At 48.1% G+C, this 25202-nt stretch overlaps 2 protein-coding genes across 8 annotated transcripts in view; one reads left to right on the top strand and one right to left on the bottom strand.

Annotated features, from left to right (window-relative positions):
• ACSS2 (acyl-CoA synthetase short chain family member 2) overlaps positions 1–13228 on the top strand; it is a 50491-nt gene extending 37263 nt beyond the window's left edge. For 4 of the 6 annotated variants that reach the window (XM_060078174.1, XM_060078171.1, XM_060078175.1 and 1 more), the window contains 13 exons: positions 125–239; positions 1032–1070; positions 5231–5368; positions 6940–7110; positions 7419–7552; positions 7750–7882; positions 7963–8019; positions 8215–8295; positions 9427–9535; positions 10992–11060; positions 11387–11563; positions 12147–12221; positions 12362–13228. In XM_060078174.1, coding sequence (XP_059934157.1) covers positions 125–239; positions 1032–1070; positions 5231–5368; positions 6940–7110; positions 7419–7552; positions 7750–7882; positions 7963–8019; positions 8215–8295; positions 9427–9535; positions 10992–11060; positions 11387–11563; positions 12147–12221; positions 12362–12489 — 1426 coding nt within the window. In that variant the 3' untranslated portion in view covers positions 12490–13228. The remainder of the gene's footprint in view (positions 1–124; positions 240–1031; positions 1071–5230; positions 5369–6939; positions 7111–7418; positions 7553–7749; positions 7883–7962; positions 8020–8214; positions 8296–9426; positions 9536–10991; positions 11061–11386; positions 11564–12146; positions 12222–12361) is intronic. The other 2 variants (XM_060078172.1, XM_060078173.1) reach the window with 2 other exon arrangements.
• Positions 13229–13705: 477 nt separating this feature from the next.
• GSS (glutathione synthetase) overlaps positions 13706–25202 on the bottom strand; it is a 34369-nt gene continuing 22872 nt past the window's right edge. For both annotated transcript variants that reach the window (XM_060078028.1, XM_060078029.1), the window contains exons 7-13: positions 22445–22525; positions 22270–22347; positions 20708–20774; positions 17407–17601; positions 16839–16920; positions 15159–15348; positions 13706–14265 (exon numbers count right to left, since the gene is read on the bottom strand). In XM_060078028.1, the coding sequence (XP_059934011.1) occupies positions 14142–14265; positions 15159–15348; positions 16839–16920; positions 17407–17601; positions 20708–20774; positions 22270–22347; positions 22445–22525 (817 nt within the window). In that variant the 3' untranslated portion in view covers positions 13706–14141. The remainder of the gene's footprint in view (positions 14266–15158; positions 15349–16838; positions 16921–17406; positions 17602–20707; positions 20775–22269; positions 22348–22444; positions 22526–25202) is intronic.

Genomic DNA, 25202 nt, shown 5'->3' with positions numbered 1-25202 from the left:
GACTAGGCATTTCCCCAGTGCCAGGTCCCCTTTGTCCCTCCCACCCTAGATGGACATGGGTGGGTCTTGCCAAATTCTCTTTTGAGCCAACCAGCCCACCACTTCAGGCTTTTCTTTCCTCCAGGGGTTTCCCAGTGAGATGCTGCATTGTGGTCAAGCACCTGGGGCGGGCAGAACTGGGCACAGGTGACTCTCCCAGCCAGTCCCCCCCGATTAAGAGGCCATGCCCGGATGTACAGGTGAGTCTGGTACTTCTATGCCCTCCTCTGGGCTCAAAGTGGCTCCCTCTTCCTGACCAGGAAGTTCCCGATGTTCTTCTTTGTTTCCTCATCATAATGCTGAGGATCTGGGAGCAATACTAGGAATGGCTCCTCTGGCAGGGCTGGCTGGGAGCTGGGGGACTTTGACCTTGGATGTGGGTAGGGAGCCCCTTGTACCTTGGGAACTTAGCATGAGAGATTGTGAGGAAGACTCCTGTGCTTGTTGGGGTATTCTAATGGGCACAAGGGACATTCAGGGCTTGGGCTTGGGTTAGAAATGGGCTGACTTGGGTGACTATCTGTAGTCATCTTGATTACTGGGCTGTGGTTTGGGGTGGGCTACCTGTGTGGTCCCACCATGAAAGGACCGGGATCTGCCCCTCAAGACATGGCCCTCATTAGCTTTGGATACACGCTTCTGATGGAAAAGCCCAATGGTGGCCTCCAGGTCTAAGGGGCATGAAGGATGAAAGCTCCAGGGTCCAGAAGGACAGAGGGTTCCTGAGACTCTGTGACTTGAGGGGCTCCGAGCGGTCTTAGGGCTAGAGAGACTTCAGTCTAGTCTAGGAAGATTGGAGACCCCTGTCTGCATTAGGTGTTCTGAGTGTATAGGGGCTGTGAAGAGGATCAGGAAAATGGAGTCTGGGAGGACCAGTGAGAGAGGGGCCTGAGGGAAAAGAGGCAGCCAGAGGTTTGGGGCACAGTGACCCTTCCCTCCCACTCCCCTATCCTCAGACTCTGCTCACCACCCTTTCCATGGGCTCTTAACAGGATAAGCTGAAAGAGAAACCCAAGCGCATCTGGCCCCAGGTATCCACCTCTGCACTGCCTTGGGCACTGCTTCCCTACATGCTTGTTTGTGTGTCCATCTGCTCTTTGCCTGTTTGCCCCATTGAGGTGGCTGCCAGACCTAACCCCCTTCTCTCTGCTTCTAGGTCCTTTGCCATCTAAGTCACTCTGAAGGGTCATGAAACCAAATGCTTGTTGCTACCTCTCTGAATTGGCATAGAGCATGGATCTCAGAGAGGTAGCAACAGACATTCCATTTCATTCCTCCTGCTTAGGACCACTGTGGGAGAGAGGACCAAGTAAACTGGTCAGAAAGTTTTTACTGTGCACTTAGTTGAGGCAGAACCAGGAGAGACAGGAGGAGGAACAGGTAGAGGAGGTACAGACCTTGACCTTGGGAATTCACCATCAAGTTGGGCAGTTAGATGTGTATTACAAATGAAAACCTAAGTTTTACATAGGGCAGCAGAGAAGAAGCTTCCTAAATATATTTATAAACTACTTTGGGATTTATAAACTCTGATATAATTAAATGCTAAATTGAACAAAAGTTACATTGTAGGTGGTTCTAAGAAGGGAGATCTCTAAGTGGGAACTCAAAGCCAATTAGTATAGGGGAGAGACTGGGCTTGGAGTCCAGAGACCAATTTCTAGCTGTATGACCTTGAATGAGTCACCTCTTCTCTCTGGGCTTCAATTCCCTTATCAGTAATGGAGAGATGAGAGTATATGCTTTAAAGGAACCCGCTTCCCTTACTAAAACAAAACATAAGAGCCACTATTCCTCTGAGTTTTACCATCCTCCTAGGGTGTCTTGCTCTAAATCTGCTATGATCTACCTCTTAGGCTAATGGTAAATATAATCCCCCTTTTCTCTATTCTCATTAGCATGGTGGAGACAGATCTGATTCCCAGGAGACAATGCTTTCATCTTAAAATTCAGGCAGGGACCTAAGACTTTTCTCTTGAAAAAGGAAACAAACTTAGTGGTTAGAGTATAGCCTCTGGAGCCAGACTACTTGGGTTCAAATCTTGGCTCTGTCACCTGCTATTGTGGGAACTTGGGCAAGTTACTTAGGCTCCCTTGCTTCAGTGTCCCCGTCTCTAAAATAAGGATAAAACTGTAGCTACCTGATAGGGTTTTGTCAATGTATGTAAGGTGTTTGGCACATAGTAACTACTCCATAAATGTTAGCTTTTATCATTTCTATATAGCAGACAGGCTGGCATTTCTAAAAGAGAATCTAGAAAAGAAATAGACTCTTATAATTCTTAATACCAGAGACCATTAGGTCACAGGCTCCTGGATTTTTGTTTCTTGAAGGTGAAAATAGCCAGTTACCAAAAAACCAAAGACCATAAAAATTGGCTTACAAAGTCCAGGTCTGAGGACTGCAGTCAAAGCTGCAGAAATCTTGGCAGAGCTCCAAACCCCTTCATCCTTAAGCAATCTTCAAGGGAGGACCTGGTACAGTTGGCAGGTACCTTCCTCAACCATGTTACCTATGAGCTTCCTCATATTTTTCTCTCACACCTGGCGGCTGCCCTCCCTAAGGCTATTCTGGTCCAATAACAAAGGCCAACTCCTCGATTCTTATTTCAGAAAATTCAAACCTTTTCCTGGTTCAAAGCACTGGGCCCTCATAAGTATACACCTAATTCACAACCAACATATGTGCCACTAATTGAGCTCACCCTGCTTCCTGGTTCTGGTTATCAGTGCCACACCTGGAGTACCCACCCCACCCCTTCTTACCCACACCCACAAAAGAAACAGTTTTACAAGATTACAAGAGTCCCCTCACTGCCACAGTATAACTATGCTTTGCCCTTACTTGTACCTAGTGCCTTTTCTATGACAATTCACACCAGCACTGTAGACCAGCGCCATTTGCCCAAGCATTCTTTTTTTTTTTTTTTTTTTTTTTTTGTGATACGCGGGCCTCTCACTGTTGTGGCCTCTCCCGTTGCGGAGCACAGGCTCCGGACGCACAGGCTCAGCGGCCATGGCTCACGGGCCTAGCAGCTCCGCAGCATGTGGGATCTTCCCGGACCGGGACACGAACCTGTGTCCCCTGCATCGGCAGGCGGACTCTCAACCACTGCGCCACCAGGGGAGCCCTGCCCAAGCATTCTTGATGCACTTCTGCTTAAATACATTAATGTCCTCATCTCAAGCAGATCATCTGGTAGGAAAAAAATTATCCATGTGACAATGTATGTGTAGACCCATATGGCTATTCCAGTAAAAAAAAAATAGGGTGTATTTTTGTGTTTTCTAGCTGTGGGCAGCTTCTCTCTCTTCTTTCTTTTTCTTCTTAATGGTGCCTCTCTTGGCCTGGACTTGTGATTGTTATGATGCTTATGTGCCAGAAGCTTCAAATTCTCCAGAGTAAGGGGCAGATAGTACAGAGAGAGGGGAGTTGTAATTTTATAATTTATCAAGGTATGTGTTGTCTAAAACTTTGAGGTTTTTTAATGTGGACACAGTAAATTACCATAGAGCCATATAATGGGAGTAGGGTGTTTCTCTTACACTATCAGGTCTACCTGCCAGCCAGGGCCATAGAACAAGAAGCTAATGAATATGAAAGAGTTTCGTGACAGCTGAAGCAAACCCCCAGTAGTCCCCATCATCACATTCTTATTTCACCTCCCAGAGGAGTTCAGCAGAACTGAAATAACTTCTCACCTTCATGACATTCATCAGTCTTCCCTACACCCCAGGACAATTTTAGGCTTCATGTTTACTAGGTAATACAGTTCTCTTCTGATGTTCCCCAAATCCTGTGACTATTAGGGCAAGAATGACTATCCTCATTTTAAAAATGAGTGACTTGAGGTAGAGTGGCTTACCCAAGGTCATATACAGCTAGGAAGTGGCAGAACTGGGAATCGAAATCCAGTGCAACTTATGGACAAATTCAGGGAACACACTTCACTCAGGAAAGAGTAGACTCAAAAGACCGGATTTTTCAAACAGGCGATATAACTGGGAAAGTAAAGGAGTTTCAAAGAGAGTTTAGAAAAATGTCAGGATGACAGATCCAGAAGTAGTTATCAAACAGACACACACCAGTATACGGGGACATCCCTCTAGTGGGAGAAATTCACCTTGGTCCTTTTCCACCAACTTAAGACAAGGTTTCCTGCTGAATGGAACCTCAAGCAAGTGTCTTTATGAGAAACCCATTGGTACCAGTGGTGTAAAGGCAGGGGCAGAGTTGGGGTAGGAACCTCCAGATGGGGATGATGTCTAGACATGCAGAAAAAGATGCTTGGACTAAGATCTGTTGACTTCTTTTGCTACTAACTAATGGGGCCAGGTACCCGCCTTACCTGTGGCTCTGACTAATTCTGCATTTCTGAATTGTGTGGGGTCCACATTCCTGCTCATGAGCCACTAGTCCCATAAGTACACACGTGTGTACGTAGGCTTGTGTGTGCATATTCACTCATCCAAAAAAACTTACTGAGTGCCTTTTGAGTTCTAGGCATTTTACTAGGTGTTGGGGATTTGGTGGGAGGGGCGGGAAAGACAGACATGCCACTGCACTCATAGAGGTTACTGTCTACTTGGGGAGACAGTAATCAAGCAAAATAACATAACAGCTAAATAAAATAACTGGAAATATGTGCTGTGTGGGAAAGAAATAAGGTGCTGTGATCAAGAATAATAGTAGGGGTGGGAATTCCCTGGTGGTCCAGTGGTTAAGACTCCCCGCTTTCACTGCTAAAGGCCGGGGTTCAATCCCTGGTCAGGGAACTAAGATCCCACAAGCTGCACTGCGTGGCCAAAAAAAAAAAAAAAAAGAATAATAGCAGGGGTGAGGGTGGGGATGGGAACCTACCAGATACTGTTCAGGGAAAGCCCTTCCAAGAAGGTGACATTTAAGCTAGGAATTGAAGAATGAGAAAGGACCAACTGAGGGGCCCTCCTTAGCCTGAGGCCGGGTGAGAGTAGCTCTGGAGCAGGGTGCTGGAAGTACCAAAGAAGCCTCCTGTTCCGCTTCTATTCTCTCTGCCCAATTCCACCCTTGCAGGGCCCTTCCTCCCTCCCAGGACCCCCGTCTGCCAGTCCCACCCTGGCCCCTCCAGGTGCTAAGTAGGGGTGTCCTTTGCCCCCAGCTTGAGCTATTCACAGTTTCTCCCTGCCCATTCCTGTCTTCTTCCCCCTGCAGATCTCCTGGAATGAGGGGGTTGACATGTGGTGGCATGAACTCATGCAAGAGGCAGGGGATGAGTGTGAACCTGAGTGGTGTGATGCTGAAGACCCACTCTTCATCCTATATACCAGTGGCTCCACAGGCAAACCCAAGGCAAGTGTGTGTGTGTGTGTGTGTGTGTGTGTGTGTGTGTGTGTACACATACACTGTGTAGGGGTGAGAAGTGAGTTTCTGAGGAAGCATGTAATGACATGAATTTTACTGTACAACCCTGAGTTTCAGAAATGTCATGTTAGGGGCTTCCCTGGTGGCGCAGTGGTTGAGAGTCCGCCTGCCGATGCAGGGGACACGGGTTCGTGCCCTGGTCCGGGAAGATCCCACATGCTGTGGAGCGGCTGGGCCCGTGAGCTATGGCTGCTGAGCCTGCGTGTCCAGAGCCTGTGCTCCACAACGGGAGAGGCCACAACAGTGAGAGGCCCGCGTACTGCAAAAAAAAAAAAAAAAAAGAAGTCAGAAATGTCATGTTAGGGACTTCCCTGGTGGTCCAGTGGTAAAGCATTTGCCTTACAATTCAGGGTACGTGGGTTCAAACTAAGATCCCACATGCCACGGGGCAACTAAGACCACGTGCCACAACTACTGAGCTCGCATGCCTCAACTAGAGCCCTTGTACTGCAACCAGAGCTCTCGTGCCACAACCTACAGAGCCCACGTGCTCTGGAACCCATGCACCACAGCTAGACAGAAGCCCGCATGCCACAATGAAAGATCCTGCATGCCTCAATGAAGATTCCACACGTCGCAACTAAGACCCGACACAGACAGAAAGTAAATTAGATAAATAAATAATAAATCTTAAAAAAAAAAAGAAATGGCATGTTACCTTTTCTAAATCAAATTGACATAAATCCTCAATCACTGATGGTGAGGCCCTGGGTGAGACATTCAGGTGGAAGCTTTCATGGTGCCCAGAAAAGGAGGAAAGGATCAATCCGTATGGCTGACATCTATGTTCCCTGCCCATATCCACGTGGTTTGGTTGAAGAAGAGCTGCCTGTAAAGTCAAGGCCCAGAGTAGGCACAAGGATCACTCTTGGCCTTCTCGACTACAGCTCTTAGAGTTCAGTCCCTTCCACTTGCCACACTATTAACATCTAGTACCTCCCAGGGCACAGTGTGGGAGCTGGAAACACTTAAAACTCTGACTCGTCCGTTGACTTGAAAGATATGTCACTCTACCTTCCACTCCCCCATCCATAAATTATTCTCTCCACATGCTTTGGATATTCCTCAATGGACCTTTAGAGACACAATTTGGGCCTCTCTTTCCTAGGGATGGTGTATCGATGGAGTAAGCAGAGAAGATTATCTTTTTTTTTCTACTCTCACTGTGTCAACATATAATTGAGTGTGTGTGCACAAACACACAATAGAGACACTATTAGATGTGAGTGTACTAGAACTGTTCATGTATGTGAGAGTAATGTGGGTGGTTCAGAAATACCATCTTACGGTGTGGGTGTGAATGATGGACTGACTATAAATACATGTGGGATGTGAGATGGGAACACGCAAAGAGGGTGGAAGAGAGATGGATGCTGTGAGAGGGATGCTGTCAGGACCAGAAGCCCTGAGGAGGCTTTTCCTCTAGTTCTGTCCAGCCTATTTGGTAGTCAGTGGGGGTGAGCCCAAGGCTCCAACCTGAGGCCCTGTTTTCTCCCCAGGGTGTGGTACACACAGTTGGGGGCTACATGCTCTATGTGGCCACAACCTTCAAGTATGTGTTTGACTTCCATGCGGAGGATGTGTTCTGGTGCACAGCAGACATTGGCTGGATCACTGGCCACTCCTATGTCACCTATGGGCCACTGGCCAACGGTGCCACCAGTGTTTTGGTAAGCAGGGTGCTGGGACTCAGGGCTACTTGGTTTATTTAGGGGATGGACAAGATGATCCTGGGTGACAACCTCCCAAAGCCACTTGGTCTAGAGGCAGAGGGACTTATACAATGACCTGTTTCCTGGAGAAAGAGGAGTTCTTAGGGGGTTGTATATCCTGACTGGGAAGGTCTCTTGGCTTGTCTGGTAAGGGAGTGAAGCCATGGATTTGTCAGAAAGGGCAAAATGCTGAGCCTGAGGGGATGGTAGGGGAATGGAGGGACTATTGAGAAGGACCAAAAATGACCAGCCATTACTGGGGTCAGTTTGAGGGGATTCCCACATACCCGGACATGAGCCGCCTATGGAGTATTGTGGACAAGCACAAGGTGACCAAGTTTTACACAGCACCTACAGCTATCCGCCTGCTCATGAAGTTTGGAGATGAGCCTGTTACGAGGTGAGACCCCTTCCCAACTGCTGCCCCATAGGTGTCCCTCAGAGCTGGTGCTGGCCTTTTGTGCACAGTCTTTTCCATTCCATTGTTCTAACACCCTGGCTTGGAATAGGGGAGGGGGCAGGAGAAGAGCCTGTGCATGTCTTCCTGGCTCCCAGTGGTGCTCAGAGCCTTCCTCTCTCCCCATTCCCCTGCCCAAGGCATAGCCGGGCATCCTTACAGGTGCTAGGCACAGTGGGCGAACCCATCAACCCCGAGGCCTGGCTGTGGTACCACCGGGTGGTAGGTGCCCAGCGCTGCCCCATTGTGGACACCTTCTGGCAGACAGAGACAGTGAGTAAGGGGTTCAGGAGGCTGGGGCTCAGGGACAGTGTGGGAAGACTGACTCAAACCCCTGATCTCTGACTCTACAGGGCGGCCATATGCTGACCCCCCTCCCTGGTGCCACACCCATGAAGCCTGGTTCTGCTGTGAGTGAGGCTCCCTTGGCTGGTCCTGGGCTGGGCAGGAGTGGAGTCTTGGGGCATTTGGCCTAGGGAGAGGGTGGGGGACTGGACTGATATGTGTGAGGAATCTGGGGCTCTGGGGCTCCTTAGGAGAGGTGGAGAGTGGAGTCAGAGTTGCCTCATTCCTCCCTGTGGGTCCTGTCTCCTGTTTGCTTCTAGACCTTCCCATTCTTTGGTGTAGCTCCTGCAGTCCTGAATGAGTCTGGGGAAGAGTTGGAAGGTGAAGCTGAAGGTTATCTGGTGAGATCCTGGCCCTTGTGGGTCAGTGAGGAGGAGGCACGGGGGAGGGTCCACAAAGGGGTACTGGACTCTCCTTTAGAGCTTAGAACCTAATCTTTCCCGGTAGCTGCTTTTGGCGAAAGCTCCATGGTTGAGGGTTTATCATCTGCAGAGAGACCCTAGGGGGGAATCCTTCTGGATACTTTGCCTGCCTCTCTGCCTTTTGGCTCACAAAGTTCTTAAGGGCTCTGCTCAAAGATACCTGATGGTGCCTTTTCGGGTCTGGAAGACATCGTGGAAAATCATATAGGCTCCAGGGTCAACCTGGGTTCAAATCCTGGCTCTGCCGCTTCTGTGACCTTAGTTAGGTTACCCAACCCCTCTGAACCTAAATTTCTCACTTGTAAAACAGGGTTATAATAGTACCTGTGTCTCCTGTGGTTGCTGGATTGATTAGATAATCCATGTGAAGGTTTTACTTAGCACAGAACCTAACAGTTAGTGCTTGATAAATGTTAGCTGTTGTTGTGATCGTTTTATCAACAGTTGTGGGGAGATCATCAGCCCCCACCCTCCACCCCACTTCCTTTTTATTAAGAGCAAGTTAGTAACAAGGGCAAGACTTGAATCCAGGTCTTCTGACTCTTAGCCTAGAATTTCGTCCATCCCGTCAATCTGCTGCCACAGGATATTATTGATTGGGGCAATGATTACTTACTTATGTGTGGGTCCCACATTTTAATATAACTGCTTTCATTTGCATCAAACTGGACTGGCATCCCTGAGGGATTACCTAAAAGGAGACTCAAATTTACTAAATGCTTATTACTAACAGAACATTGTGCCAGGCAGCTTCCACATACTATTAACTTAATCCTCACAATAAGTTTGGGAGGTAGAGATTATTTTCTCTAATTTACAGGTAAGGATCCTGAAGTTCAGAGAGATAACATTACTTACCTGGGGTCACACAGCTAGTAAGTGGCAGAGCTGGGATTCCAAGCCTGGATTGTCTATCTCCAAAGCCTGTACTTTGTCCTACTTCTCAGGAATGGCATTCAGGCTATTTCTCCTAAGGTTTGACAAAGCAGTAATTGTCTTCCTGTAAGACAGTGTAGCAGATGTTACCACTGTGTCTTCCTCACTCTCCAGGTGTTCAAGCAGCCCTGGCCAGGGATCATGCGCACGGTCTATGGGAACCATGAACGCTTTGAGACCACCTACTTTAAGAAGTTTCCCGGGTACTATGTGACAGGAGATGGTGAGCCTTGGCTATCCCCTTCCCAAACCTCCCACTGAGATATGTACTGTCCCCTTTCATTTCCAAGAAGAGTTGGTTAGGGATGTGCCTTATGTATCAGTGTCTAATATTCAGTCAGAACTACAGAGAAGATTATAAGAACAAGTGTTGCAGGAAGGCACTCAGCATGGTGCCATCTGAGATTTGATGTATGAGGGAAAAAGTTCTTATTTCCCTCGCTGCTAGGCTGAAAGAGATGGGGCATATGGCAGTATGTATTACTATGTCATGTGTGTCCTCATGTCTGGAGCCTATGTTTGCCCATGTGTCCACCCACCAATGCATTCTTCCATAAATATTTTATTGACCACCTACTATGTCCATGTACTTATCTAAGCACAGTACAGCTCTCATGGGGCTTACATTCTAGTAAGGGGAGACAGGCAATAAATTCAGCAAATAAATACTGCAGGGATGGCCACCATAGATGGGATGGTGAGAGGTTTCTCTGAAGTGACATTTGACCAGGGACCTGAAGGGTGAGAAGGAGGCAGGCATGGGAAAATCTGGAGTAAGAATGAATGTTCTGTACCAGCGAGACACAAGCTTAGAATGTCTGAGGAACAGACTGAAGCTTGTGTAGCTGGAATGTATTGAGCAAGGGGAAGAATTTTACATCAACTTGGAGAGGGAGATAAGATAGGGCCTCGTGAGCCATGGTGAGGAGTTTGGATTTTATCCAGGGTACAGTGGGAGACCATCAGGGGTTTTAAGCAGAGAAGTGATAAGAATTTATTATTTAGAAAATAACTTTGCTTGTTTTATGGAGAATAGACTTCAAGTCAGTATGTTAGTTATCTATTGCCATGGAACAAATTACCCCCAAACCTGGCAGCTTAAAACAACAAATATTGTATTATCTCATACAGTTTCTGAGGACCAGGAATCTGTGAGTGGCTTAGCCGGTGGTTGTCATTCAGAGTTTCTCGTGGGTTGCAGTCAACCTGTGGTCGGGGCTGTAGTTATCTGAAGGTTTGACTGAGCCTGGAAGACACACGTCCAAGCTCACTCAAGTGGCTTTTGGAAGGAACCTTCAGTTCTTTGCCACATGGACCTTTCCATAGGGCTACTCATGACAGCTGGCTTCCCCAGAGCAAGTAATCTGAGAGAATGCAACCAACACAGAAGCCACAGTCTTCTATAATCTAATCTCAGAAATGACATCCTATCATTTCTACCAAACTCAACTGATCACAAGACAAACCCTAGTACACTGAGAAAGAGGACTACACAGGGGTATGAATACCAGGAGGTAGAGATCAGTGTGGCCATCTTGGAGCCTGCTACCACAGCAGGCAAGAGCAGAAGCAGGAAGACTTGTTAGGAGGCTATTGCTGTGGGTGTAGCAGTTTGGTAACGTGGATCTTGTATCCTACTGTGGGGTACTTATTATGTTGCACATTTCTTCTCTTCCCAGGCTGCCGGCGGGATCAGGATGGCTATTACTGGATCACTGGCAGGATTGATGACATGCTGAATATATCTGGTGAGGGCCAGGGACCATTTTCCCTTCTTATTTACCCTGCTTTCCCAGCAACTCCCAGCCAAAGCCTTCTGAGAGAGCCAGGATATCCTTTGGCCAGACCATGCCTGGAGTACAGCATTCAGTTCTGGACCCGGGTGTTGGAAGAAGAGTGATAAACATTGAAATGTACCTGGAGGAGTGGAACCAGGATGGTGGGACAACTGAAGTATGTCCTGTGAGGAATGAATGCAAGGCCTTCCCCCTTTGACCAGACCAGGACTGCCTTATTGGGACAGATGGAACAGGGGCTGGGATCTCTCTCATGGCACTTCCTTTCCCTTGACAAGGACACCTGCTGAGCACGGCAGAGGTAGAGTCAGCACTTGTGGAACATGAGGCTGTCGCAGAGGCAGCTGTGGTTGGCCACCCTCACCCCGTGAAGGGCGAATGCCTCTACTGTTTTGTCACCCTGTGCGATGGCCACACCTTCAGCTCTACCCTCACTGAGGAGCTCAAGAAGCAGAGTAAGGAGCTTCCCTGGGCAGGGATTGCCAGGTCTCTCCTGATGGCCCAGGTTGCTGGGGAAGAGCTATAGTGAGCTGCTTCTCAAACCACAAACAGACCCCAGGGGGCCTTAGGTGCTAACTACCCTCTTCCCACCCAGTCTCTACTAGGTTAATAATGATTGACATTTATAGAATTCTTTCTCTGTGCCACCACTGAACTAAGTGCTTTAAATGCATTAATCTATTTAATCTCTATAATCACCTCCATGAAACAGATCCTATTGTTGCTCTCACTTTAAAGATGAAGAAATCGAGGCTCAGAGAAGTTAAATCTCTTGTCCAAGGCCATACTGCTAGTAAAGTGGAATTTCAACTCTAGCAGGCTGATTCTAGAGCTTGAGTTCCATTAAGGTGAATTAATATAAAATGAGAGTGTAAAGAGACAATGTGTTAAAAGTGAGAAAGTCAGAAGTGAGCCTGAGAATGATTGTGGGCAAAACCTTGAAGAGGAAATAGGTTGCAAACAAAGCCATCTCTGCCTTGGTTTGGGGCAGCCTGGCTAAGGGTACTGAAAAAATGCATAATGATTTGTTGGTTACAGTTCGAGAAAAGATTGGCCCCATTGCCACCCCGGATTACATCCAGAATGCACCCAGCTTGCCTAAAACCCGCTCAGGTATGTTCAGAGGCCTTGAGGGATTGGGACTGGATTGGCCAAGGCCCAGTGGTGGGGGAGTGTGTGTGGATGGAAGCTTTGGGCCGGGCTGGAGTGGGTCAGTGTTGTCACCAGGTAACCAGAAGCCTGTGGTCCCCCAGGGAAAATCATGAGGCGGGTGCTTCGGAAGATCGCTCAGAATGACCACGACCTGGGGGACGTGTCCACCGTGGCTGACCCATCCGTCATCACCCAGCTCTTCAGCCACCGTTGCCCGACCATCCAGTGAACAGGACCCTGCCCATTACCCAGGATTCCCCCTGCTTGGCTTTCCAAAGTTTTGCCCACCCTCCCTGCCCCCATCCAGGAGTACTCAGGGCCTGTGCTGACCCACACCACCTCCCCGACGCGCTGTCTGGAACTGAGGACGAGCTTTGCCTCTGGGTGCAGGCAACTTCCTGTGACTGCCAGGCAGGTGGGACAGGGCCCAGGTCAGCCTCAGGCTGCTGTGCCCACAGACTGCAAAGAGCCATTAGCGCCCAGAACAGGGACCTGAAGGTCATATCCCAAACCCAAGTTAAGTGTTCAGTGGGCAGGTGAGGGCATAGACTGAGGCAGGGAAGCAACTCTGTAATGCTGTGTCAGCTCTCTCAGGAAGCATCAGTACTTATTCTGGGCATGCACTTGCCCTTAGAAATGCTTGTTTGTGAGTCCTGGAACAACTGATTATTATTTTTTTAAACACTTTGCTGCTTCTGTTATGGATCTGCATTCCCTTTTGTGCTAGATGGCTTGTCTGCCATTTGTTCCAGAGGCTGTGCAGGCAGGCTCAGTTTCCAGAGGGTTTTCAGATCATTTGTGTCTTAGCAGGAGTAAATGTGTTATGTTCCTAGGACCAGAGGAGCTTGATTTTCTTGTCCTCTTTTCCCACCTTCCCCTGAACAGAGTCTTGCCCATGAGAGACATTCTCAGACAAAGCTCTCTTTTCTTGCCTGTTGTACTCAAGCCCTGTGGTTGTAGGAATAAAGTCTGTGACCTCAAGAAGGTGGTGACTTGCTTTCTTGGTTATCTTACAGGCTGTGTACTTGCTAGCTGTTCTGACTTGTGTGGGGGATGGGAAGGGGAGTGGTTTTCCTCAGGAATACCCCAATATTCACCTTCTAGAACTTTTGGTTTAGGCAGAGCTAGGCAGGGCTTCCAGGCCCTTTGACAAGCTCCTGAGCTAATCAGGAAAGCAAATGAAGCAAGATTACAACTGTGATGTCCCATCATGGTTGCCTTCCCTCCTGGGCTCCTGCTAGAGACCTTGTCTCTTCCCTATGATCCTGTGGGCGCATTAGTGAGTGACTAAGGATTGAAATTTCAGGGTCCCATCCATAGGGTCAGGAGCTAGGGAGACTCTGATTACAGCCAAGTTACTTCCCCTGCTCCAAGCTACCTGAAGTGGGCCGACTCAGATTATAGCTTCTCCCTCCCCTAAATGTACAAACCAAGGAATCACAGAATCAACAAAGTAGTTTTATTTAAGGCAGAGGTGGGAAAAGGCTGTGCCCCTCTACCCTTTTCCTCCTACCCCTCAGTCTTATCCCAAGTCAGACACTGGAACTTGCTGGAAAGGCTGACAATGGGCTAACAGGAGGGTGGCAGTGTTATGGTCCCTTACCTCAGATCCGCTTCTTTTCAGCTGTACCCACACCCTGAGGATTTAGGGGCCTCTAGATCACACCTAAGGGAAACACAGCTTTTCTGGTTCTCAGATGGAAAAGCTGTGGGGAAGGTACCCAGCACTGACCCTTCCATGAAGACCGTGGAAATCTCTAGAAGAGATCAACCTTCCCAAGGTAAGGGGAGGGCAGCCCCTCAGGAGGGCTAGGAGAGGAATGATAAGTACAAAGGATAGAAGGTCTTTCGAGTAAAGTCTGGGCAGGCCTCGCTGTGTCCTCACACAGGGTATGGGTTGTCTAGGACTGCCACTCCTGCTGCCACACCACCATCGGCATGCTCGATGGCTTTGGTTCGAAGCAGATGTCCCACGTGCTTGTTCATCACAAGTGTCTTTCCCTGCCTATAGAAATGGGAGCAGGAGACACACAACTCCATCACCTGGACTCAGCCCTCAAACCCAAGACCTTCACTCGTCCCAGCTGAGCTGTACATGGGTGACTGACTACACCTGAGAAAGTGCTAGGATTTTTGAATCAGATTTGGGTTTGCATCCTAGCTTGGATATTATTAGCTCTGTGTCTTTGAGCAAGTTACTCAGCCTTTCTAAATATCAATTTCCTCAGTTTAAAATAGGGATAATACCTCTCACTTTGCAAGATGGTCACAAGGACTGAATAAAGCAGGAACAGCACTTAGCATGATGCCAGGCTCACATTTCATGTTCTGTAGCTGTAAATGTCCTTCCTACCTCTCTCTCAAGATGGCTGTGGTGGGGGTGGGGTGGGGGGCTGGGGAGGAACTTGCCAGCAGAGATGCTGTAAGGGGAGTGGTTGGAGGGGAAGATAATAGAGAGGGCAGGCTCTGGTGGGGAGCATGGTAGGATCTGGAATTCCTTCCTTGCGCTGACCATGGTGTGAGTATTTTGCAGGAAGTGGTATGAGGGACCAGGAACTGTTCCTTACAAATTCCCCAGTCTTCCTCTTCCTGATTCTTTAGTGCTCAAATCCAAACCCAGGGGCCACTCAGCTTTTCAAAGCCACTGAGTATCCTCTGGCTGGCCCATCCCACCTTTTCCCAGAATCCCCAGTGGCCTGGGACTGGACCCAAATTCTTTTCTTCCCTGGGGTTTCCCAGTCCAGGGTTATTTTCTCACCCATCTTGATACTACTGGGAATTTCCCTTATAGTTTCAAAGCACTTCTCAGCTGGGCTTCATTTGATAGCCTTGTGAGGTGGGCAGATCTTGGATCCTTGGCCTCATTTACTAGATAAGGAAACACACTGCTTGGCTCACCTGACATAGACCCCGAAGATGCCCAGCTCTGAAATGCATTGGACCACTCGGGCGGGGCTGCCAGGTCGTAGTAGACAATTCCCAAAAGGTTCAGGTTCTATCTTCTCCATGAGGATGTAGGAGGCTCTCTCCTCACTGTCCTTCAGCCGCTCCAGGGCCTGTACCATCTCCTCCCCGTATAGGTTGTTACCTGCAATTCCACTAAGCAGTCACCCTGGACCCTCTCCCCACCTTCTCCACCCTGTGCTCCCACTTCTAGGGCCATGTGGGCAAGTCAGGAACCTCAGTTCCTGACACCAGCTCAGTGAACCCAGGGCAGGCCTGGCTTCCAAGGAAGAAATGTCACCTTAACAGGAGAGCGCTTACACAAGCGAACACACCTTCCACCACACCATCCTGCCCTGGTTCTCTTCTTACCTGTTTATGGCTGTTCCTTCTCAGCCTTCCTGACTGGCTCCTGCCCCTCTTAAATATTGGGGTTTCCAAGGAATCAGTCCTTCACCCTTGTTCTCTCCTCCATGTATATACATTTTTTTTTTCAGGGAGATCTCTTCCAAGGCTTCATCTGTATCCTATAACTTGTTTACTCCCAAATCTCTAACTAAAGCTCCCTGCTCTAGACATCACAGATATCCCATGGGCTCCCCAAATAAACTCAACATGTCCAAACAGAACTCATTACTCCTGCCTGACTCTGCTTCTCCTGGACCTTCCTACCCTCAATCAAGTGAAAGGCATTCTTGAGTCATTTAACTCCTCTCTCTCCATTAGCTGTCATGAGTCGGACATGTCTCTTCAGTGTGTACTCCACACTGTCATAAGCCCGAGCCCAGCCTTCTACGTTGCTCTCTGGACAACTATACCCGTCTCCTCTATGGTCTCTCTGCCACCAGTGTCTCCCTACATTCCAGGACACGCTCTACCATGGCTGAAACATGGATCCTAGATCAATCATGTGTCCCTTCCCTCCTTAAAACTTTCTAATGGCTTCCCGCTACCCTTAGGATAAAATCCAATTTCCTACATATATTCAACGTCCTTTATAATCAGGTCCCAAACCATCTTTTCCAACCCAAATCCCTGCCTTCTCTCACCTCCCACACTGCACTCCAGCCTGACCAGTTACTCATTAATCTCCAAACATACCACATTTTCATGGGCCAGTGCCTATGCCTGAGGTTGCTTCTTCTGTATGGAATACTCTTCCCCCTTTTCCACCTGGGAAACTCCTACCTAACCCTTAAGGCCAAAATCAAAAACCATCTCCTCTGGGTCAGGAGACAGACATGAGGCAGATGTGATCCCTGCCCTCAAGGAGTTCAAACTAAGCAGGAAGATATCCAGCCTCCTGATATGCCCCCATCCTGCTTCCCCACAATTCACCCTCAGGCACCTCAGACTACACTTGCCCAAACCCTCCAGTGCTGGTTAATCACATTCCCTTGTGCACGGGCATTTCTGTAGTGTAGTGGTTATCTCGTTCGCCTCACACATTCCCTTGTGCTCCACTGCAGTTGACCACAGGGTCTCCTGGGACACTGTCCAAGGTGGGGACATGTGTCAGTTCCTCTTGGATCCCCCAGAGCCCGGGACCGTGCCCATAGCAAGTGCAGATCAGCACTGGTGACAGCCTGCTGGCCCCCTTTCACTGAGCAGCCCTGCAAAGGGGGAACCACCTACCTCCACCCTCTCTCTGGGGCTTTAGCACGAAGCAGCTAGGGGCAGCAATGGCCTCAGTGATAGCCTGGTCCCCTTCTTCACCCTGGCAGGAGGCAAGAAAGCAGTCACTAGCAGTCTTGGGCCAAAGAGGCAGGAGCCAAGGTCCTGCTGGTTGTGTAGAGCAGCATCAGAGGAAGAGCAGGAGGAGGAAGAGCCATAAGCCCCTTTAGGCTGGATGCTACTATCTGGATATGACCCCAGCAAGCCCCCTGTAGCAGTGAGTACAGTGACAACAAGCTTTCTTGGGCAACAGTTCAGGAGCAGCAGGAGGTCTGGAAAACGGGTACAGATATTCCTCAATTCTTGCTGTCTACCTCAGCCCCTTCCCCTGGTTACCGTCCCCATCTCCACCTTTGCTGTGGGAGCTTACAATGGATTCCAGCCCTCCTTCCCAGGGCTCTAGGGGTTTTCTCAGAGTATCACTGACCCAAGTCCAGCCCAGTGCCAGTTCCAGCCTCCACAACACATTGGGCTCTGGGTCCCTGATACCTAGGGGGCCTGTGGTGGGAGAAGTGGGCTATCCACGCACCATGTCCAGTGAGTAGAGGCCAGCAAAGGTGGCACGGAGGCGGGCCACGGCCTCAGGCTGGCCGGGGAGCAACACCTCCAGCATGCCTGATCTGCTCAGCTCCTGTTGCACCTTCTTAGTCCCAGCCAGCTGTGTGGCAATGTCTGGGCACTTGACAGCACATGACCTCTCCAGCAGCAGCCGTGCTCCCCAGTTCTGCAGAGAGAAGAAACCAAAAGGAATTCTACTTTATTTTACGTTGGCTGGCCTTTAATGAACATCCATCAGGTGCCAGGTATCCTCACATTCATAATCTCCCAGGGTCATTGCAACATCCTGGTGAGGCAGGTACGGCCCCTCCTGTTATGCAGGATTCTTGCCCTTACGGAGCTTATGGTCTAGCACAGTGACACATGACTATAATTAAAAGGGAAAATGAGGGCTTCCCTGGTGGCGCAGTGGTTGAGAGTCCGCCTGCCGATGCAGGGGACATGGGTTCGTGCCCTGGTCTGGGAAGATCCCACATGCCGCGGAGCGGCTGGGCCCGTGAGCCATGGCCGCTGAGCCTGCGCGTCCGGAGCCTGTGCTCCGCAACGGGAGAGGCCACAACAGTGAGAGGCCCGCCTACCACACACACACACAAAAAAAGGGAAAATGACAAAAGGTGAAAAGGTGTAGAACAATTGATGAAGAGGTTTGAAAGGGGTGGGACACTTGTTTATGAGCTCAGCTTCCTACTGTACTACAAATAAAATACAAACTCCTTACCACGGCCTATAAGAACCTGTAAGGATCTGCCTCGTCTCCTTTTCAACCTCATTCCATGCCATCCTTCCACCTCACTCCCACCTTGCAGCCACACAGGTTTGTCAGTCCTCAAACACAAATGTCATTTCCACCTCAGGGCCTTTGCATTTGCTGCATTTCCCTCTGCCTGGAATTCTTGTCATTTTGGCTTTTCTGATGGATGGCTGGATCCCTCTCATCTTTAAATCTTGGCTCAGTCATCTTCTCAAACCACCCTATTTAATGTGGGTTTCCCCATAATTCTCTGCGTTTTCACCCTGTTGTTTCAAAGAGTTTCCCCCAGCTAGAAAAAAACATTTTTTCTACTTTTGTTTACTTTCTTTTTTTTTTTTTTTTTTTTTTGCGGTACGCGGGCCTCTCACTGCTGTGGCCTCTCCCCGTTGCGGAGCACAGGCTCCGGACGCGCAGGCTCAGCGGCCATGGCTCACGGGCCCAGCCGCTCCGCGGCATGTGGGATCTTCCCGGACCGGGGCACGAACCCGTGTCCCCTGCATCGGCAGGCGGACTCTCAACCACTGCGCCACCAGGGAAGCCCCTTTTGTTTACTTTCTGATGACCATCTCCCTGACCAAACTGTGAGCTCCATGAGGACCCTTGTCTGTCTCATTTCCTGTTGTATCCCTAGTGTCTAACACAGTGCCTGAAGCTTTGTAGGTGCTCAATAAATATTTGTTATTGTTGTTTAATGAGGTGAAATTGAGTGGACAGGTAGTGTCTGACAGGTGAGACTCAACAGGGAAGAGGTATTAAGGTTAACAGGATAATATGAGCAAAGGTCTGCAGGTGAGTAATCGCAGGATGAATAGTCTGGTGGGCCAGGAGTTTAGGGTGTGAGAGGCAGGGAAACAGCAGAGGATCATGCCTCCCAGCTCTAGTCCCCATTCTCAGGCACTAGAGGGACAGTCTGTCCTTGACTCCAGACCACATCAAACTGCCCACAGCAGGATCAGGGCTATGGCCTGAGGAACACCACCACTACCCCAATCCCACTCTCACCCCCCACGCATGCTGTTCTTTCTTTGATGTAGTCAGTCCACCTGCAGCATCTCCGCCTGGTCTTCACCAATAACCCCAGCCACCTAACAACTAGGCTAGTGTTTTGGGTAGAGTTAAAGGTACCCTGAATATCAGAGAAAAACCCAGAAAAGTACCCCATTGTGGAAAGTAGGGAAAGCAAAACTCAGAGATGAGCAGGGCCTTGCTCATGGTCACCTAGCAATTCACTAAGCCTAGCAGATTCACCTCCATGTCTAAAACTGGTCTGAGTTTCTCAGTTCCCTAAAAATGTTCTCCTCCTTATGCACTAATTTCCCTCCTTGTTAACTCATCAAAGTTTTCTTTGGCCCCTTCCCCAAACCCCTTTCCTGGAACCAGGACATTTTCCCAATAGACAGTGGATTGACAAACCTGTGTGGCTGCAAGGTGGGAGTGAGGTGGAGGGATGGCATGCAATGAGGTTGAAAAGGAGACAAGAGGCAGATCCCTATACAGCTGGGCCTTAGGGAGGATCTTACATTCAAAGAATTATCAATCTGAAAGGAGCTCCCTCAATATTCTAGTGTAGTTCCCTCACCTTACAGAAACTGAGCCCAGAAAGGGTCAGGAACCTGCCCGTGGTCACACAGAGGCAGAGCCAAATGCTCATGACCCCCAGACTACTGCTTATGGTATTTTCTAACTTATTTTCTCCTTTACCTTCTCCCAACTGAAAGTAGGGCTTCTTAGCTTCTCCATGCTGTGGATTAGGGGCAGGGGGAGGAGAATTATATACTAGGAAAGCCACTGGACTGAGAGTCAGAAAGTGTGGGAGCTCTCTGTGGGACCTTAGATAAGCACCTGCATCTCTCAAACCTTAGTTTCTCCATCTATATAATGGGGATAATTACACACCTCACAGAGTGGTTATAAGGATTAAATGAAATATTGGATGTGGAATGTAATTTTGAAACTACCTGGTAGGATAGCAAGCTAAGGTGATATTATCATTACTGTCGTTAACATGAATGGACAGCAGATAAAAACTTTCTGATGCAGATAAAAGAGAAGTAAGAGTTGGCAAGAAGGAAATGGTGTAGTGGCACTGGTTTGCACTGGCTAGTGAGAGCTGACTGGATCCATCTCTTCCCAGCTCTGTTCAGAGATGTTAAGATGGGTAGCTTTGAAAGTGGCCAGGATGGGAGTAGTTACAACCTAGAAATCCGAAAATGCTACAAATAGGGGCTTGTCTCCACAGAAAGATTATTGTTACACATTTATCAGCATATCCCTACAAACAGTGTGAATGGCTGGTGCATTGTGGTTTCCTGAGGATTCAGATTCTAGAAGATTGTGTGTAGAGAGTGAGAGGCAGCAAAAAGCTTGTGGGAGGACAGGAAGTTCCAGCAGCAAGTTCCCTGAGGAAGAACTGAAGCCAGAGCTCAGGAAATAACCTAGGTTGTTGTGACACCTGAGTTGAATCTCTGAAGAACGATGGTAGGTCCCAGAGGCAAAGAATGGTCTAACAGAAAGTACCAACCTGCAGACTGTAGTGACTTGGCATGTAGCCATCCCGGAAGTAAACCACAGCAACTTCCTGGCCGTCCCTAGAACACAAGATGGAGAAAGCTGTTGTGTTAAATTAAAACTGATGTGTTCAGGGACTTCCCTAGTGGAGCAGTGGTTGAGAATCTGCCTGCCGATGCAGGGGACACAGGTTCGAGCGCTGGTCCGGGAAGATCCCACATGCCGTGGAGCAACTAAGCCCGTGCGCCACAACTACTGAGCCTGCGCTCTAGAGCCCGCGAACCACAACTAGTGAAGCCCGTGCGCCTAGAGCCCGTGCTCCGCAGCAAGAGAAGCCACCGCAATGAGAAGCCCCCACACCGCAACAAAGAGTAGCCCCCGCTCGCCCCAACTAGAGAAAGCCCACGTGCAGCAACGAAGACCCAACACAGCCAAAAATAAATAAAATAAAATAAATTTATGAGATAAAAAATAAAATAAAACTGATGTATTCAGTGGTTCAATCTATTTCAGGGTGTAGCAAAATGCATTTGGCTTCTTTGAAAGTCAGTCCACAGGGGTAGCCTGAACAGGGATTCATTGGAAGTATGAAAGTAGACACCCACACACAATCAATGCTTCCACTAAAAAATGGAGGTATGCAGTGGGGAATGCTTTCTAATATTCCAGATCTAGAGTCATTCTAGTAAGGCCGAAGGCAACCAGAATCAAATTAGGTAAATTTTTTAAAAGTGGGCTCAAAATTACTGAGCAGCAGAATCATATTGCTATATATAATCATATTGCTAGCAAGACACACTTGTATTTACACTGCTTAAAGTAGCTGATTTTTTAAAATGGTAGGGGGTGAGGGTGGGGAGATGCAAAATATGAATCTAGTTAAGCCACATACTGTCTTTTTGAACTTCTTCCTCTTTTCTTTGATTTATTTGATATTGTTTGATTTATCTGGAAAGTAAATTAATGACTTTGTTTTGTTAAGATAGAACCACACTTTGAAAATAGTAAGTGGTATTGTGAAACGCCAGGAGGTTCTTAATTTTAAGAATCACACATTTCCAGGTCTAAATATGTGTGCTGTAAGCAATGCTACCCAAATATGTGATACTGAAGTCACTTGGTGGTGGCCCCTGAAGGGAAGCACAGGGCCTGGCTTGGAACACAAATCCAGGCCCTTTGAGGTCTTGCATGAGACTTCAGAGAGCAACTCCCAGACCAATCAAAGAATGAGCTGGCTACTCCTCTTCCTCCTTGACTGCCCAACCCAACTGCCCAGGTCTGGCTTGACTAGCCAAGAAGGGCAAGAAAACTTTTGGGAGCCCAGAGGCATATGAAAACCAAGGTTATCCAGAATGTCAATAGCTCTGATACAACCCATTAGAAGCAGAACTTGGCTTCTCCAAAATTTCCTGGGATGGTGGGATATTTTCAGAGTTCACCCTAAAGTTCAGAGAGAAGGAAGCAAGCCATCACATCTCCCAGAAGAAAGGATTATTTAGGGGAAGTGGGCAGCAGGATGAGTTTCCTAAATCAGCCCTCTATTGGATCCTTGGGGAATGCTCCCTGGACACTTACATAAACAGTCTTCGGTCCTGGTCTAGAGACCCCTTTTCAGAGACATCTTCGAACTTTCGCCGGATTACATGGATATTCCTGGGAAAGATGGGCAAGGCTCAGAGTGGATGCTCTGTTCTGAGTGGCTCTCCCCAGTCCTGGGGCTACATCTGGAGGTCTCCCCTCCTTTACTTACCTGGCCAGTAGCTCATTCTCTATGGCACGCTGGTCAAATATATTCCTTTCCTTCTCTTGGGCAATCAGTAGCACCCGAGCGCTGGGGAAAGAGCACAGGTGGCCCAAGGTGGCTACAAATCTTGTCTTCCCTCCATCCCACCCCCTCAGAAGTGAGAATGAGAACATGGCTTCCCTGAAAGAGTAGATATTCTCTCTACTCAGGACTGCCTCAGGCATAGACACCTGAGGCCACAACACATTATTTCCTGAATATAGAAAACTTGAAAAAATGGACATGTCTCTTCCCCTTCTCCAGTAGGTAGATGAAATATTGTAATGATGTCAAACTTCTGTGCAAATTAAAATTTAGATTTAAAACCATCTCAAAAACCCAAGAGGACTTTTTCTTAGAATTTAACATAATGATTCCAAGTTCTTCTGGAAGAATAAAGAGGTGAGAGTACTGAAGAATATTTTGTAAAAGAACAATGCTGGGGGTTAGGGGATAATGACACACTATTGCTAGATTGTGAAGCATATTATAAAAGAGTATGTGATTCTTTCAAAAAGAAAAAAAAGGATAGCTCAACGGAATCCTCAACGGAATCCTACAGAAACACTATAGAGAAAACTATGAATAAGGCATTATCTCCTGGGGCCTCCCAACATTTCTGTGAGGTACACAGGGACACATTTGGTCCCACAGTATTAATGGGATCACTGGGGCTTACCTGGCCTCTTCCTTTCTGCTTATCCACATGTTTCTTAAAGGAGCAAGAGCTCCAGGACTCAGGGAAATGCTAATGCCAAAGAATTGTCTGTTTGGCTACCAACCAAGCTGTTTTCAGTTGTCAAGAACAGGTCCAGGTGTCTCCCACCAGACTCTCTTACTGTCACTGCTCAGCAGTACCAAACTCCATTTTTGCTGTAGTTGTATTGCTCTGTGCCCAAGGCTTTTCTTGCTGAGCTCTTGGGTGGGCAGACTTGGCTTAGGATTTTAAGTGTGGATTCCTGACCTCCCATACTTGGCCTCTTGTCTATCTCTGCTTCTCCCTCCCTCAGCTGAACCTCTTGGACTACACTCTGCCTGACTCCTTTCCACTTAGCCAAAACACAGGTCCTAGTATGCCCCTTCTCCTGGCCTGCCTGAAAACTCTTGAGGTCAGACATGACATTAAGCAGTCTTGGTTTTGAGTTGGGTATCTGAGAGACGACCTAGAAATGGTGCTTTCACAAGCCATCTTGCCCTGAGAGAGTCCCGAGGGCCAATGACCTTGCTCTTTACTTTGTAGCCTGATCTGCTCTGCTCATGAGTGGGAGGTGGCACTTGGCCCATGCTAGCCCACCTCCAGGAAAAGGTGGAGGAGAGGCTGTAGGTTAAAGTGGAACTGCATGCTCTGGTTAATGAAGCCTCCTGCCAAATAATCGGACTCAGACTCGGAAAACATATTCTACCTCCTCCTGCCTTTAATTCTGAGCGTCTCTTGATAGCAGGTCTAGGAAAGTTATCACCTAAGGGAGGTGAAGTAGCAGTGGCATGCTGACTGGGAATAAGGACTCCAGAGTCCCAGTGCTGGCTTTGCCAGTGATCTATGGTATACCCTTGGGTAAGTCAGTTTCTTTCCTTGGGCCCTGATTTCCCCATGTATAAGATAAGGGCGTTAAATAGATCATAGTTCCCAACATTTTATATCAAGAATCCCCTTTTCTTATTGCTACTCATTCTAACCACAGACACTATATTTTGAAAGAGTTTGAATAAATGTCTAAATTGAAATCATGATTCATTTTCCTGGCTTAATTTTTAAAAATTCTTAAAAAACATATGAGATGGGCTTCCCTGGTGGCGCAGTGGTTGAGAGTCCGCCTGCTGATGCAGGGGACATGTGTTCGTGCCCCAGTCCGGGAGGATCCCACATGCCATGGAGCGGCTGGGCCCATGAGCCGTGGCCACTGGGCCTGTGCGTCCAGAGCCTGTGCTCCGTGACGGGAGGGGCCGTGGCGGTGAGAGGCCCGCGTACCACACACACACACAAAAAAAAAACAAAACATATGAGATAATTGATGAAAATTCATCTGCTCTACAAATGCTCGCACCTCAGTTTTTCAGTCTATACTATGGGGCAATTCCTTTCAGAAGAACAGTGTAGTAGAGAGAACACAGGCTTTAGGGGCAGGTAAACGTGAATTCTAAACTTACTAGCTGTGTGACTTTGGGCAAGTTATTCAACCTCTCTGAGCGCTCCGTTTGCTCTTCTGTAAAACAAAACTCTTTAAATGGTAGTAATTATTACTATCATTATTGTTATTATTGAAAGTACCACATAATGACCCTCACTGAATTTTTTAAAGCATTTTTCAAATCTATGATTTCATTTAATTCTTACTATCATCCTTTTAGGTATTATTATTACCCCTGTTTTACAAGTTCGGAAACTGATGTTCAGGGAAAAGAACAGACTTTAGCCAAGGTCATTTGGGTCAGAAGTGCCTACTTGACTCTCAAAATGAAGGAATCCACTCCTGGCTCAGGGACCCCATAGCTCCTACCTACCAGTGCCTAATTCTGAGCACACAAGTCTTTTCTCTCCATGTTATTCACAGCCTGGCTAGAGAAACCCTCTGCAACATTCGTCTATCAGCAGTTCCCTAGCTGACCCATCTCCTGGCTTCACTCTTAAAATACAACCTAGCCAAGAGTTCTACTTGACAAAATATTTGTCTGATGACTTCCAAATGCTCAGAGTCTGAGGTTTCTTGAGTCTTAGTGAGGCTTA

This window comes from Mesoplodon densirostris, chromosome 16 (genome assembly GCF_025265405.1).
Source record: "Mesoplodon densirostris isolate mMesDen1 chromosome 16, mMesDen1 primary haplotype, whole genome shotgun sequence".
Lineage (NCBI taxonomy): Eukaryota > Metazoa > Chordata > Mammalia > Artiodactyla > Ziphiidae > Mesoplodon > Mesoplodon densirostris.
Note: the sequence above shows the minus strand (reverse complement) of the source record. Positions and strands in the feature narration are given on the sequence as shown.